A 15,751-nucleotide genomic window follows, 5' to 3' on the forward strand; every position below is an offset into this window, starting at 1 on the left:
AGGCAACCGAGCACTGCTCCAGCCCATAGTACAAACCAGGAAAGCTGCCATCACCAACAGATGAGCTTTAGAAAAAGGAGCTGAAATAGTTTCATATATGCGTGTCCACACGCAGTTCCCACCCTACATCTCTGATGGGCGATATATGGCAGAAGAGAGCATGTCCACACATCTCTGTTGTTTGGTATTACAGCCCTGGACTGAGAACCAGCGCAGCCGAGATGCTGCTCACATTTGCTCCTACCATCAAGGCAGTAACCTCCAGCGAAGGAGCAGCGCTGATAGCATGGAGCAATAACTTCTAAAGACCACCACAGATGTTTGCTTCAGTGCCCACAAAACAAAGCCTCTGGGGAAGCCACCGGGGTGGTGTTAATCACAGCAGGATCCTCTCCAGACACCAGAATTGCTCAGGTTCGCAATGGCAGAAGAGGTGGCTAAATGGTACAATAAGCTCCTGTCCTGCCTACACCAGGCACTTCATCCTGGGACTCATGATTTAGACCCTTCAGGACCTGATAGACCTTGGCCATGCTGGACACTGGGAAAAATATAGGCACAATGGGATAAATTTATTTTAACAAACTAAAAATGTATTGTGCTTTTGGAAAGAAATTCATAAATATTATGCTTCCATGGAGTAAAAACAATATGTAGCGATGTATTTTCTCCCCCACCTTAGAAAATGGGTTCCCAACTCCAAGATTACATAAATGTGTTAGTGAGCACAGTTTTACATGTACATAATTCCTTCTTTTTCCTGGTGTATTTGCAGGTAAAAACTTCACTGACTTGTGCAATAGTTCTTACATATTTGTAATATATTTCTACATGAAGAGCAGCAAATTATAAAAGCAGATTCTGTATAAGCCATCAGATTTCTGCAGGGGAAAAAACAACCAATAATGAAAAAAAAAAAAACCCAACCACAAAACCAAGCAAACACTGATCTCACATTTAAAACTGTTTTCCTGACTTTTTCTCCCCAAAAATGCATAACATTAGTCGTGTAAAAACTAAACCACCGTATGAGGCATATTTTAAAGCCTCATATAAACAATGAAGCTTTTATGGCATCCTCAGAGCAAAGAATGTCCAAATATGGCTGAGAGTTAAGCACCCTGAGAATTAACTGCTCTTAATAAATTCACTGAAGTTTGTAAGTCCACATTTACCAAGAATCAGAAAAGAAATAAAGGGAAGAGAACATGATTCAACTCATTTTCCTGTACCATTCTCTAAAGATGTTGTGTTATAAGCATCCTCCATATCTTGGATGCTGGAGGCATCTGTTGAATCTTGGTCGCTGACTACAATTCCTACCGAAGAAAGGCTAGAAATGAAGGAGTGCATCTTTTTTGCATAAATATCCCTAATGTTAAAATAAGGTAGGTCATTACATTTCTCTTTGCGATCATTGTTGCATTGGTCTGGATCAATATCTTTTTGTTTTTGATAGTACTTAGAAAACTTATTGAAAATAATAGTGATTGGAAGTGCTACCACTAGTATCCCACAGATGATGCATAGGGTGCCAAGCAGCTTTCCAGCAAGTGTGACCGGGTAAGTGTCCCCATAACCAACAGTGGTCATGCTGATGGTTGCCCACCACCAGCAAACAGGGATGCTGTGCAGTTCTGATGAGTCATCATCCTTCTCCACTGAGTAGACAAGCACTGAAAAAATAGAAATCCCAACAGACAAAAACAAAAGCAGGAGTCCAACTTCCTGATAGCTATGTCTCAAAGTGGCACCTAAAGACCGCAGTCCTACGGAGTGCCTGGCCAGTTTCAGGATGCGAAATATCCTCATTAACCGCAGGATTTGAACCACTTTCCCCATATTTTCAATATCTTCACTTTCTTCTTCCTTCGTGTCCACAGCCAGCGTGGCATAAAATGGGATAATAGAGACAAAATCAATGATATTCAGTGGTTTCTTCCAGAACTTCTTTTGACTTGGAGCGGTGATGAGCCTGATCACTAGCTCAGCAGTGAACCAGATGATGCACGTAATCTCCACAGCTTCCAAAACAGGGTCTTCTATCTCCCTGTCATTGGCATCCAGCTTTTGAAACTCTGGCATGCTGTGAATGCACATGGCCACGATTGATGCCAGGACAACACTCAGGGACGACACGGCAATTAACTTGGCAGACAAGCAGTATGCAGGATTTTCCATTCTGACCCAGATCTTCTTTCTTATTTCACCAAAACACAGATTGTCAAACTTTTCCAGCTCTTTGTCAAATATGGATGACTCTTCGTTAGAGGAGTCTATACTTCTTTCATTGCTCTTCTGATCCCAGTCTTTCTCAGGACCTTCTTCTTTCCTCTCTTGGTACCGATTGCTGCAGCAGGAATCAATAAACAGCTCATTTATCCCCCAGTACTCTATTTCCTGGCAGAAGGAAAAGACACAAAGTTCTTCCATGACATGAAGTTTGCCTGTATAGTAAAAATTCAGAACATATCGGAACAATGAAGGATTCCTGTCAAAGTAATATTCCTTGTCTGCAACACTATAATCATCACACAGTTCTAAAATAGCCTCTTCTGAGTGGCATTTGAGAAGTTTCCCAAGTCTGGTATGGGGAAATCGGAGCAAGGTGCTTTGGTCCACCGATTGCTTAAAGCCACCCACATTCAAATTGATAAGTTCTGCATCTTTGCCAGGTCTGCGGAAAAATTCACCATAAACCATTTTGAACAGACAAGTTCTACTGCTGGTGCCCAAAGAGATTACATTGAATCTGAAAAGAACATAAGATATTGTTAGAGCATTTAATTCAGTTTTGCTCTTGTGACACATTCTTTTTTCCATCTAAGGTTACTGTGAAATGCTATAACAAAAAAAGAAATTAAATTATGAATACCATTATTCAGCAGGTCACAGAAGTAGGTTTAAATCAGTTTGATAGTTTAACACAGCTTTAGCAAATTTGAAAGAAATAGGTTCTGGTTTAGCTCTCCTTAATTTTTCCTAGTGTGGAGGCAGAATGTCTAATTCATCAGTAAATCAGTTTCTGTTCTACTATCCCATTGAAATTAATAGTCAGGAAATAAGTTTACTTCAGTGACATAAAAAATCTTAACTTAAAGACAGAAAAATTGTCAATCCATCAAAATATTTAGGACAAAGCTTAAGGCAGGTGTCTCAATTATGGTTTCAGTAGAGTTGTATTGATTTGTATGATGTTGCAATTTGTAATCCACTACTTTCAACATTATCTGCTTGAATGTGGACTGCAATTACTTCTGTTGTCATATCAATTAATTTCTTTCTAGACTCATCCACAGAAGAGCATTCTGTATTCTTGAAAACATATCAAATGCGCATTTGAAGCTTTCCAATTCCTGACTTCGGAGTTTTGTCTAGTACGTATTTCAGTATCTGCACTCCCTGAAGGTATTTTTCTACCTGCCTTCCTACTCACCTGGAGTGTCATAACCCTCTTACGACCTTGGTCAGTTCCAGAAGCAATTCCTATTCTGCCACAGTATAGCCACAACCACTACGGTAATGCTGAGAAGCTGGTGTTGAAATGCCATTTCTGGAAAGAGGAGCTTCCAGAGATGGAAATTCCACAGAAATTTCACCTCAGTAAGTAAGTGTGGATACCTGCAGATAGACAGAAGGACATTTCAGTGTTTTCATATTTTACTGTAAGTTAAATCATACAGCTGAAACTGAATTCAAAAAGGCAGATATAGTTACTAGCAAATAAGTTAACTTTTTCAGGAGAACTTAACTTTTGCTTTCCTTCTAAGGAACAGTCGTCTTCAAGCCAAAACTGGAAGTTCTTACACTTGTCATGAGATTATATATAACTTCTGATCATAAGGAGAGCAATTTTTTTTGATCTCTGACACTTAAACATTAATTGATGTATACTAAGCTAATTTACTTCAATTTAATATGGAAGTCACTGAATTTTAAATGTGACAAGAGAGCATTGTAATTCTCCAGTCCTAACAGATGGACTCATATCATGCAAAGAAATTGCTTTGGTACTCTTTAATGGCTTGGGGAACCTACTTGAGGAACAGACAGTAATTTCTATACATGTCCATCTTTCAGTGCTTCCTGCATTATCACCAGTTATGAGTCAAAGCTGGGATATGTTAGAGTTTGAATACTTTTTGTTGCTTCTCAAGGTCTCCTGACTCAGTTAACAAAGGTCCTTAAGGTTATGTCTATTTCCCTGTTTGTAGTGTGTGCACCGTGGCTGCATCCCTGCTGTATGTCAGCATGAGAGAGGAGCACCAGCACTGCTTTGCATAAAAGAAACCTGGACATTTTCCTCAAACAGGAGTCACTGTAGACTTTAGTAAGTGCCAGAGTGGATGGCTGGGACGCTGGGCCTCAAGGGTAAGCCCTACTTTACACCACCAGAACAAGTAGCAGGCAAAAGAAAAAGATAACCCCACCCCACAATCTTTATTCACTGTCAGCTAGAACAATTCAGCTTTCATTCAGCCTCAGGTACTTGTATCAATGGACTAGTTCTTTCCAGCCATATAGCTCCACTCCCTGAATTTGTAAAGACAGCAAGTGTTTTCTTTCTGTAGCTTCAAATAAAAGACTAGAGCCATGGGGTCTTGTGGGCAAGGGAAGACTCGACGGAGCTGAACTGACCTCTTGATATGAATCAAATGTGAATACCCTGAACAGAGATAAGTCTTCATTTCCACCACTGCTAGCTACAGCTCCATCAGTCACCTGAAGTAACTTGCTATGCAACTTCTTAGGCACCACTATCTAATCCAGAACTGACTTCCTCATCATTTTTAAAACAAACTGACTGAACTGGTTGCATCGCGGAGGTAGAGTAATTTTCCAGCTACTGATGCCAAGTATATCATCCCAGATGGGAGGATCCAGCAAGTCTGCTTGCCTTGGAGGGACCCACTCTGCTGCAGAGCTCCCAACCTCCTTTTACTCCAGCAAAACCTGAAGGGAGACAACCCCATCCTGCTTCACAGTAGGGTCAACCCTCATACGCAATGTTGTCCTTGTCACTTGTTGATTATAGCAAAAGATGGAAATGGGAAAAGCCTTAAAAACTGGATTCAAACCTCCGATTAAATGCCAAGGAGAGGAGAAGGAAATGGAGATACAGATCCACGCTGGGAGGGAAAGTACCAAACTGCCCAGAGAGCTGAAGAGTTTATCAGCCAGAAGTAGAATCCCTCCAGCTAAGACTGTTTTGTAGTATCTGTAACCATCTGCAATGATTTATTTTCTCTGTGATGGAGAACACCTACTGTTTAGAGGAGCAGCAACTCCCTGCAGCTGCCATGAAGGAAAAGACTTCTGTCGCCTTCTTGCCACTCCAATGCCTTCAAGGTGGGGTGAGAACAGAGAAATAGATCACTGGGAGCTTCTGGTGGCAGGGATTCAGGGCATGAGTTAAGGCACATCAAGTTTTAATAAAGATCCTTTTTTCTGTTTAGGGGGAGGTTACAAAGGACTTTCTAAGCCATGATCTTCTCACTTGCCTCGCCTTTAACTTCCAACAACACGCAAGGGTTTCTTTAGGTTTGTCACAAACATCACTACTCAGTGCAATTGTCTCTTACTATTTTCCTTGTATTATTTTTTGATAGTCCTTCATACAAGTAGGAACACAGGGTTTGATGCTATAAACCTCACATATTCTACTTCTGCTTCTTCATGGGACTCATTCCAACTAAAGCTACTGAAAATCTTATAGTAATCTCCCTGTGTATAACAACTACTGACATGTATAACACATGAACAACTAGGCCCAGAAGATGCTGAAACTACATATTTGTTCTCGTAATTAATTCTGCAAAAACAGATCTCTATCCAGAGTGAGCTTTATTTATATAGTGAAAGAAAAATGTTATTTTGAGAAATGGGAAGAAGCATTTCTTTTTCTGGACACATTACAACTCCCTTTAAACAACTTATCTTAAATCCAAATTAGTTTGAAACATTAATTTCACTGTGTGCCTAGCCCGCCATACAATCAAGATAAAGTTCTTGTTCTGCTAAGACATAGGGGGTGGGGAAAGCACTGTATGAGACATACTGCTTTCTAACTAAGCAAGACAGAGAATAGTCAGTTTTTATGGCATGATAAACTGTGTACATAGAAGGGATTTTACACCTTAAAATGTAGTCTGAAGACAGGTATTTACTAGCTAACAGAATGACTGTAAGACACAGTTGCTCCAGGCATTTCCCAAGGCTCAGCTTTTAGGAAAGATTAAGACATAAAATAAAAGCACTGATCTCTACTCACAGATGAAGGGCAGCAGGACTCAGCTGATGATAAACAGTACCACACTTCACTCATGATCTAGAGCCAAGCTGTGTTTTACAACACTATAAATTAAAAAAAAAAAAAAATCTCATGGACTGGAGGTCAAAGTATATTCAAAACCAAAAAGACTCTACTTACTGATTAATTTCAGTGAGTAAAATCTCTACTTCACTTTCAGCAATTCATTAAGATGAGAGCACTAGCAATGTAAGCCAGTACTATAAAAACCAGGCAAGATGTCAGATTATCTGGGGGTGCTTCTGACCATAACAAAAACTAAGCAAGTTTTACTCAGAAATAACTAAAGCAAGAACTTAGTGCTCAGCAAATCCTTGGTACACTAGACTCTGACTTACTATTGAGACAACAATATAAAACCATATTGATTATGCAGATGATATTCATAATGGTGCCTGCGTCTAATTGCTCTGTATAATAAATTTAGAGAGCAACAATTTACTGCTTTGTTTTGAGGGCACTGTAGTCATAATTTGTGCAAGATACAGAGAGAAAATGGATCTTGTTTAGGAAGGCCATGATCCAGAACCTGCTATAATACTACTATTAAGTGATTTTTAGATTAAGGCAAGGATGTACAGGAAAGTTTCATGATAACTATGTCAAGAGGAGCTTAATGATCTGAAGAATGTCTTGTTTGGCTTGCAGGGACCTTGATCCCTGAGCCATGGACCAGGACATTGTTGTGCCAGGCACCATCAGAACAATTTGTGGCATTTAAACAAGTGACTCCAGCCACAGGGCAAAGACCACAGATGACAACTTCTGTCTCAGCACAACATGCTCTCTACTCAAGGGAACCCTTTACTCACTCAATCAACTTTTTTACTCAAGGGTAAAACTGTGCTCAGCTGGAAACAATGTTTTCCTGGAGTGCCAAAGCCTGTGTCATGAACATCCTAAGAACATAGAGCTACCACAAACTTTGCAACTCTCAACTTGAAGTGCAACATTAACTTCTTTGATCTTTTGTAAACAACAAGTATTCATATATAACATAACAAACTGCTAACCATTCCAAAGCACACACTTCTTGCCCTGGAGAGAGTATAAGAGAGTAAGCAAACACATACCAGATGTTAGTTACTTGGTTGCTTTAATTGCTTCAGTTGTTTCAATAAGCTACTGGATAAGAACGCATATAGAACAGAAAATGAAACAAAACACAAAAGAAAGATGCTTACTGGAAGAATCAACATTATTTTCCGAGATGATGAAAAAACCCAACAAATAGAAGTTCCAAATGTTAAGCTTGAGGGCTAAATAAAAGCCAGTCATAAGGAAAGCTGTGTGAAGAGGATACAAACGTTAGAATAAAAAGCAAAATGACAGGATCCAACTCTTCCCAGTCCAATTTGGAGATGGGTTCAAGCCAGCACTTCTGCAGTCATACATTGTTGGTGAGGCCACAGGCCCATTGTCTGGCTTGGAAGGGGGATTGCAAATTTCTGGGCTTTTAGCATGCTGTGAGATCCCTAAAGCTCACAAAAGGAGAGTCACAGAGACAGAGTTTGTATATACGGTCCCTTTGAGAGAGCTATGCCACAGATGTATAACATACCCTAAAGTGCTGTGGCTTCCAACCTCTTCTGGAACAAACCTCTAAAAGATTTTTAGTGACAATGTGGATCCCTATACCACAAATCTATTTGTCAGCAAAGTTTCTCTTTCTCAGTTATCTTTCACATACTCTCTACACAAAGTCCCCATACTCTTTGACATCCTACATCGCAAGCTTCAGTACATCTTTTTGGCATGTTGCACGTTAGAGCGTCGTAGTTCCTCAGCTACTGGTAATTCCAAACTGGGACAGTTTCAGCTTTTGTTAGCATTAATCTGTCTGTGATTATCCAGGCACAATGGAAAGAGAGATGAACTGATTTACAGTTGGATAGACTATGTTGTGCTTTGCTACTTAAAATATTCAAAGACAGCACATCCCTACAGATTTTCTACCAGTTTGCTTCATGGCTACATTGTCTATAGCCTCACCTCCTGCTTGCTATACAGTAGCACTTCATAAACCTCTCAAGACTACGAAAGTTCACATTTCAGGATGGTTTCCTCTAAATTGACAGAATGTCATTAAAAAGGGCCTAGTCCTACTCACATTGAAGTAGAGAGGGATACAATACTGACATGGGCTTGAAAGGGCATGCAAATCTCTGAACTCTACAAACTATCTCCAGAGCTCAAGGATATTTTTTTTTTCCTAAAGAATCTGATGATCTTAGTAGTTTTCCATTTCAGGGTTCCCAATTGAGAAAACAGTTTTGAGCAAACTCACTCTGAAGAGTCTTATTTGGGCACCCAACCATCCCCAGGCACCAGATTTTGCCTCCTAATGATGCAGGCAACCACATAGGCGCTAACTTCTGCTGATTTCCTGACAGTTAAGAGCTTCTACAAATCACCCTAGCTATACATGTGCAGCTTTAGACACCTAAGTACTTTTAAAAAGCTGTGGATATGACCCTAACAAACTTCAGCTCGGGATCAACATTTTCACTAATTTTTTAAGTGTTTGAATTTGTCCACTCATCATAGTATTGTCATAAAAGTGGATTCATTACCCAGTGTGCAATAGACCAAACTCACACACACAGGAGCAATATTGCTTTATTCTGTGCAGGGTGCTCGGTGGACTTTCCACAAATCAAGCACACCAGATTCATCAGGTGTGTCCCTTTTATACAGTAACAATTGCATCTAATTTATTAAACTACTCCTACCTGGTACATATTCAAACTATCATCTAATGCATATGCATAGCATTACATAACCATGACACATCAGATGCCTTCTCCGCATGCGCGGGGGTCTCGGGTGGTCTTCGGTGGTCGTTTGGGGAGGTATCCCCTCCTCACTTTGACCGCTAAGCCGCTCTGTATTGGGCCGGTGGTTCATTTTCCTGCCAAGAGGGACGCACCATCAATCAGGAAGAATAGAAAGGATCAGAACTGGTGCTCCAGGTGAGGCACCATTAAACGGGAAGAATGGAAAAGATCAGAATGATCTTGGCTAACTAACTTAATTTAAAACAGGACTTTCTAATCTACCACAGGATCTTCTATATCTGACATCAATAGGGCAAATACTTGTCTAATGCACCACCTAAAAGTACTGTCTATGCTTTCTGACTCATTGAGCATAGTAAAACATCTAAATGCATGTATAATTTACTTGATCAATCACAATTAAGGATCTGGACTGAAACCCAGTTAGTATAACTTAAGCTATTGTCTGTCAGCTGGGCAGTAATAACTGCTTTAGCACACATAATTAAGCCTTAAAAAATGTAAGGCGATATTACTTGGCACAGCCTCTTTCATTGTGATATAAGCTGTAACCATCAACTCTCCTTTGTAATATTCAACACAGTTAACTGTAAAATCAGTCGCAAAGGGTCTGTGGAGGCAGAGGTTAACTTTAAAAAGTCATCTAGGATAAATAGCAAAACCATTTGAGAAAACTGCTCTGTGTTTATGGACATTCTGTGAGGCAAAGAGGATAAATTAATCAGTTAAATTATTTGCTCAGTTGTAATTTATTTTTTATATTCCATTGGCAATGACATCCTTTATCCAGAACATTGCATTAAAATGCCATGAAAATTATAGAATTATGCAACTATGTTTCTCTTAAAATGGATTCAGTGCAAACTTCCAGAAGACCTTAGGTGAATAAAGCTTGAGTTGAAACATCCAGGGCCAAATTTTTTTCTGATGTTACTTCCAAGTAAGCCTACTTGCCTAAGTTCACCCCGGTACAATTCTACTGATGTCACCAGACTGTTTTAGAAACTGAACTTGTGCCAAATGTTTGTTCATCTTTGCAATAAAATGGAGATCAGAAAGAAATTATCATCATTTGGAAACAACAATAGCTGCTAGGAGCACTACTGACAATACAATGTAAAATTATTTAAATATTTGTACCTGTGGAAAAATAGTCTTGAAGGCAAAATATAGAGTTTTTTTAAAAATCACCTCCTCCAAAAGACTGCATAAGGAAGAAATGGAGCTATTATAATTCAGAGTAAAAGAACACAAGCAAGAATAGAAGAATAAGCATCTCCAGCCCATGGTTCACATCAGTTAGCTTAGGCACATGTTTTCAGGTGGGGTGAATCACCAGAGGTGGGGTCCATCTCTGTATTGACTAGGTAAGCAGCCTATATGAGCAATGTCATAAGGTGTCTAACTTGGATGTGGCTAATACTAGGTAAAATGAATCCTCCCAAAGTGAAATTCTGCTGATTTTCACTATGAGGGTGGTGGCAAGGGCAGAGTGTGTGCCAAGGGGTGGGTATGAGAAAGGGGCAAGGGATAAAAGCACCGGCTGTAGCATCAACATGACAGAAGCTTCTTTGGGAATGCAGTCTGTGATCTGAATTGCTTTCTCATATACATAAAGAGCAGGAAGTGAGATCTAATACCACCCAGTTATCAGAATGTCATCTTGTAAAAGGATGAAAAGAAAAAAAAAAAAGAAAATGTATCTTCTCCCTAATTTGAAAAGCTCCTGGAGACAACACACATCATGACAGTTAACAAGGCTTGCACCTTGCAATGTTCCCAAAGGCTCTGCAATTTGTATTCTGTTCATGTAAATTAAAAGATCATTATCCACCTTAACTAAGTGGAAATGACAGATTAAAATGTGTTTGCTTGAAAATCTACCCGTAAATCCCCACCAATTAAGCACAGTTGTAATGCTGCAGTTACGACACCTGTTGGCTTCCACAAAGAGCTGACCACATTAAGCATATCCTTGAGGTATATAGTCCCAATTGCTTAAGTTCACAGAAATATTTGAGAAGGTGAGAAGATCCGAAAGGCATTATTATGACCAGGTCAGCATTGCTGTGCTTTCGTGGTAAAAAAAATTGTCTCTCTCCAGGTTAATTTTTTGGCAATAATATTGTTTCCCAGGTCTTCTTAATAACACCCATCAAGAACACAGTTTCAAAACAAGAAGTACTGTTTGAAGTGAACATTGCAACTTGTAGGTCAAAGGATCTCTGCGATGAGAGCAGTTCCTACAGATCTATTCCTCAAATTAATAACCCCATTTTCCACCGAGTCCTCCATCGTTTCCATTCAAGTACTTCTCCAATAAGCACGATGAACATAAAATCCTATTGTTATACCTACTGTGGTAATTTGTAGTACCACTAGTGGTCAAAAACATCTGATACATGATCCCAGCATCAGATACTTGTCTATATAAGAAAAAATTACATGGAATAAAGTTACATCAACATATTCCTTTGTCAGCGACATGGACAGTGGGATTGAATGCACCCTCAGCAAATTTGCCAACACCAAGCTGTGTGGTGCGGTCAACACACTGGAGGGAAGGGATGCCATCCAGAGGGACCTTGACAGGCTTGAGAGGTGGGCCTGTGTGAACCTTATGAAGTTCAACAAGGCCAAGTGCAAGGTCCTGCACGTGGGTCGGGGCAATCCCAAGCACAAATGTTGGCTGGGTGATGAGTGGATTGAGAGCAGCCCTGCAGAGAAGAACATGGGGGTGTTGGTTGATGAGAAGCTCAACATGACCCAGCAACGTACATTTGCAGCCCAGAAAGCCAACTGTATCCCGGGCTGCATCAAAAGAAGTGTGACCGGCACATCGAGGGAGGTGATGCTCCCCCTCTGCTCCGCTCTCATGAGACCCCACCTGGAGTACTGCGCCCAGCTCTGGGGCCCCCAGTGTAAGAAAGACATGGACCTGTTGGAGCGGGTCCAGAGGAGGCACACCAAGATGATCAGGTGGCTGGAGCACCTCTCCTATGAAGGCAGGCTGGGAGAGTTGGGGTTGTTCAGCCTGGAGAAGAGAAGGCTTCGGGGAAACCTTATAGCAGCCTTCCAGTACTTAAAGGGGGCCTACAGGAAAGCTGGAGAGGGACTTTTTACAAAGGCATGTAGTGATAGGACAAGGGGTAATGGCTTTAAACTGAAGGAGGGTAGATTTAGATTAGATATTAGGAAGAATCATAGAATCGTTTAGGTTGGAGAAGACCTTTAAGATCGAGTCCAACCATCAGCACAACACCAACATGCCCACTAAACCATGTCCTGAAGCACCTCACCTACATGTTTTTTTAACACCTCCAGGGATGGTGACACCACCACTTCCCTGGGCAGCCTGTTCCAATGCCTGACAACCCTTTCGGTGAAGAAATTTTTCCTAATATCCAATCTAAACCTCCCCTGGCACAACTTGAGGCCATTTCCTCTCATCCTATCACCAGCCACCTGACAGAAGAGACCAGCAGCCACTTCACTACAACCTCATTTCAGGTAGTTGTAGAGAGCGATAAGGTCTCCCCTCAGCCTCCTTTTCTCCAGGCTAAGCAACCCCAGTTCCCCCAGCCGCTCCTCATAAGACTTGTGCTCTGGACCCCTCACCAGCTTGGTTGCCCTTCTCTGGACACGCTCCAGCACCTCAATGTCTTTCTTGTAGTGAGGGGCCCAAACCTGAACACAGTGTTCAAGGTGCAGCCTCACCAGTGCCGAGTACAGGGGAACAATCCCTTCCCTGCTCCTGCTGGCCACACTATTTCTGATACAGGCCAGGACGCCGTTGGCCTTCTTGGCCACCTGGGCGCACTGCTGGCTCATATTCAGCCGGCTGTTGACCAGCACCCCCAGGTCTTTCTCTGCCGGGCAGCTTTCCAGCCACTCTTCCCCAAGCCTGTAGCGCTGCATGGGGTTGGGTTGTTGTGACCCAAGTGCAGGACCCAGCACTTGGCCTTGTTGAACTTCATACAATTGGCCTCAGCCCATCGATCCAGCCTGTCCAGATCTCTCTGTAGAGCCTTCCTACCCTCGAGCAGATCAACCCTCCCTCCCAACTTGGTGTCATCCACAAACTTACTGAGGATGCACTCAATCCCCTCATCCAGATCATTGATAAAGATATTAAAGAGAACTGGCCCCAATACTGAGCCCTGGGGAACACCACTTGTGACTGGCCGCCAACTGGATTTAACTCCATTCACCACAGAAAGAAATTCTTCACTGTGAGGGTGGTGAGGCACTGGAACAGGTTGCCCAGAGAGGCTGTGGATGCCCCATCCCTGAAAGTGTCCAAGGCCAGGTTGGATGGGGCTTTGAGCAACCTGATCTAGTGGAAGGTGTCCCTGCCCATGGCAGGGGGGGTGGAACTAGATGATTTTTAAGGTCCCTTCCAACCCAAAGCATTCTATGATTCTATGATTCTATTATTATTTGATTCTACACCCACAGTGAACCATAACTCTTCCATGTTAAGGAAAGGAATACAGAGTTTGGTGAAATTCAGAATATTCTTATCTCTTGTGGAAGGCGAACAGAGAGTTAAGATTTAACTTCCTGCCAGGAAGATTGACCTGATATTCAAAATTTTCCATTCATTAGCCCATCCTATATTTCCTGATTGTAAAAGAAAACTAGTTATTCTTATTTCTCACTTTGGAGTCTGAGGAATTGTCCTCCAGTTCCTAGCACAGGTGACTCCTGATGCTGCAGGACTGTTGATCATTTCTGCTTCTAGATTATCTCTTCCCCATCCTATTCTTTCTCTCTTTTTTTTTTTTTTCCTTTTAGAAGCAAGATAATATTTCTGAAGGACACAAAGTCCAATGACAACAGTCAGTTTCCCTGGGTGAAAATGTTGTTCTGAACAATGACAAATCTATGCACCCCATAAAGCAGGCCTTTTCCGCCTTATGCTGGGAAGAGACATCTACAAACATAAAGCCCAGGACTTTGTTGTAACACATCATAGCAGAAAAAAGCTGTTAGGAGACATGTGAAATCAGTCCTGCCTGTGCTACCAATCACACCTTCACTAGCACTCAGCCACAGGACCAAAATAGCTAAAAGGACAATTCAGCCACAGACAGCACAGTGCTAAACCACTCAATTGGCTACCCATAACTTCTGAATCCATTATAGTTTTATTCTGTAAAGTCCTGGCTTTGGGATAAGCTGCTTAAAAAAATCCTCTTCCCACAATATTGTTATGGGTGTATCTCTGCCACTTTGGGGTTTTTTATACTTATAAATAAAATGGTTACGTTAGTAATATACTATCAACTACAGAAATTCGGTCAGGAATGGACCTTGAAGAGTAACATAATTCAATTCCTCCCCCATGTCAAGGCAGGATCAGTTATTCCTAAACAATTTTTGACAGATGTTTATTTAATCTCCCATGATAAAGCCTGCCCAGAGAGGCTGTGGAATCTAGTCCACTGCTTGAATGCCCTTGTTCTCTCAAAATTATTTTCCTAACATCTACTTAAGCATGCTGTGCTGCAGTTCAGGCCCATGAATGTATGTACTTAGAGTAGGTTTGGAATGGGAAGGAGTCACTGAGGGTGGGCAGGAGAAACAGGCTACCTACAAATTCTCCATAACAGCTCAGTTTCTTCCTTTGCTATATATCTAATTTTACTTGGCAGTCTGAGCAGCTAAAGTTACGCGGTATCTATTTTTTTATGTTTTGAAAAAAGTCTATTAAGCTCAGAGATAAACAAAGGTTTTCTTTACTACAGTGAAATTCTCCAAGATACTTGCAGGGTCTCTTAGGCAACAAGAACACAAGCAATTGTTATTGTGGATATTTTGGGTGAAACCTTCAACTGAAAAACTGTAAAAACATTTGTGTTTGAAGCATGTTAATTTCAGTAAAGGAGTCTGTGTTGTTCAAAAAAATATTCTCTTGACCCAAGACAACTCTGAAGCAGAGCTCCAGATCTCACTTATGTAAGTAAGTTCTGCATTCTGCTTCGATCCTACAATCACTTGCAAAGCATCCACGTAACTTTTGCAATGTGTGAGCATGCATGACATGAGGCCACACACTAAGGAAGGATATGTGGAGGCCACTGGAGAGAATATCTGCAAGAGAGACTTCCCTGAGCCTAGAAACCTCTGGATGCAAAAAAGGAGTTGGACATAGCCTTCCAGCCAACACTGGGAGCAGCTGGTCCAGCATGCTACAGGTCAAGCCAGCCTGTGTCCATCAGGTGCCATCTCAGAGTGGGAGACAGACTGTAGCATGGTGCTACGGAAACGTTAGATGCAGACCAAGCTCTGGGGACATACTGTTCAGAGCCACTGTGTAAGCCTTACCCATACTTAGGCTTCTAGAAACCTCAATTTCTTGGAGCACTCAGATTTTGGGACACATGCTCACTGCTCCTATACTGGACATCGCTTTGTTCCACCCATCCTTTTGACTTTCCAGGTAGTATCACAAAATAATTTGTGTTGAAAAGGTCCTTTGGAGATCATCTTGTCCAACCCAACGTTCAAAGCTGGTCCAGTTAGAGCAGGCTGTTCAGGGCCAATTGAGTTTTGAATATCCTCAGGATTTCCCAAACACTCTGGGCAACCTGGGCCAGTGTTGGAACCCTCTTATGGTGAAAATATTTTTCCTAAAGTC

General features: G+C 41.4%; 1 protein-coding gene across 1 annotated transcript; it reads right to left on the minus strand.

Moving 5' to 3' along the window:
* Positions 1-553: 553 nt before the first annotated feature.
* KCNS3 (potassium voltage-gated channel modifier subfamily S member 3) lies at positions 554-3,616 on the minus strand. The gene is made up of 2 exons (XM_052810241.1): positions 3,437-3,616; positions 554-2,752 (listed from the first exon to the last, which is right to left on the minus strand). The coding sequence occupies exon 2, from the start codon at positions 2,701-2,703 to the stop codon at positions 1,219-1,221; it is 1,485 nt and encodes a 494-aa protein (XP_052666201.1). The 5' UTR covers positions 2,704-2,752; positions 3,437-3,616; the 3' UTR covers positions 554-1,218.
* Between the last annotated feature and the right edge of the window lie 12,135 nt (positions 3,617-15,751).

Source organism: Harpia harpyja, chromosome 15, assembly GCF_026419915.1.
Source record: "Harpia harpyja isolate bHarHar1 chromosome 15, bHarHar1 primary haplotype, whole genome shotgun sequence".
NCBI classification, from domain to species: Eukaryota; Metazoa; Chordata; class Aves; order Accipitriformes; family Accipitridae; genus Harpia; species Harpia harpyja.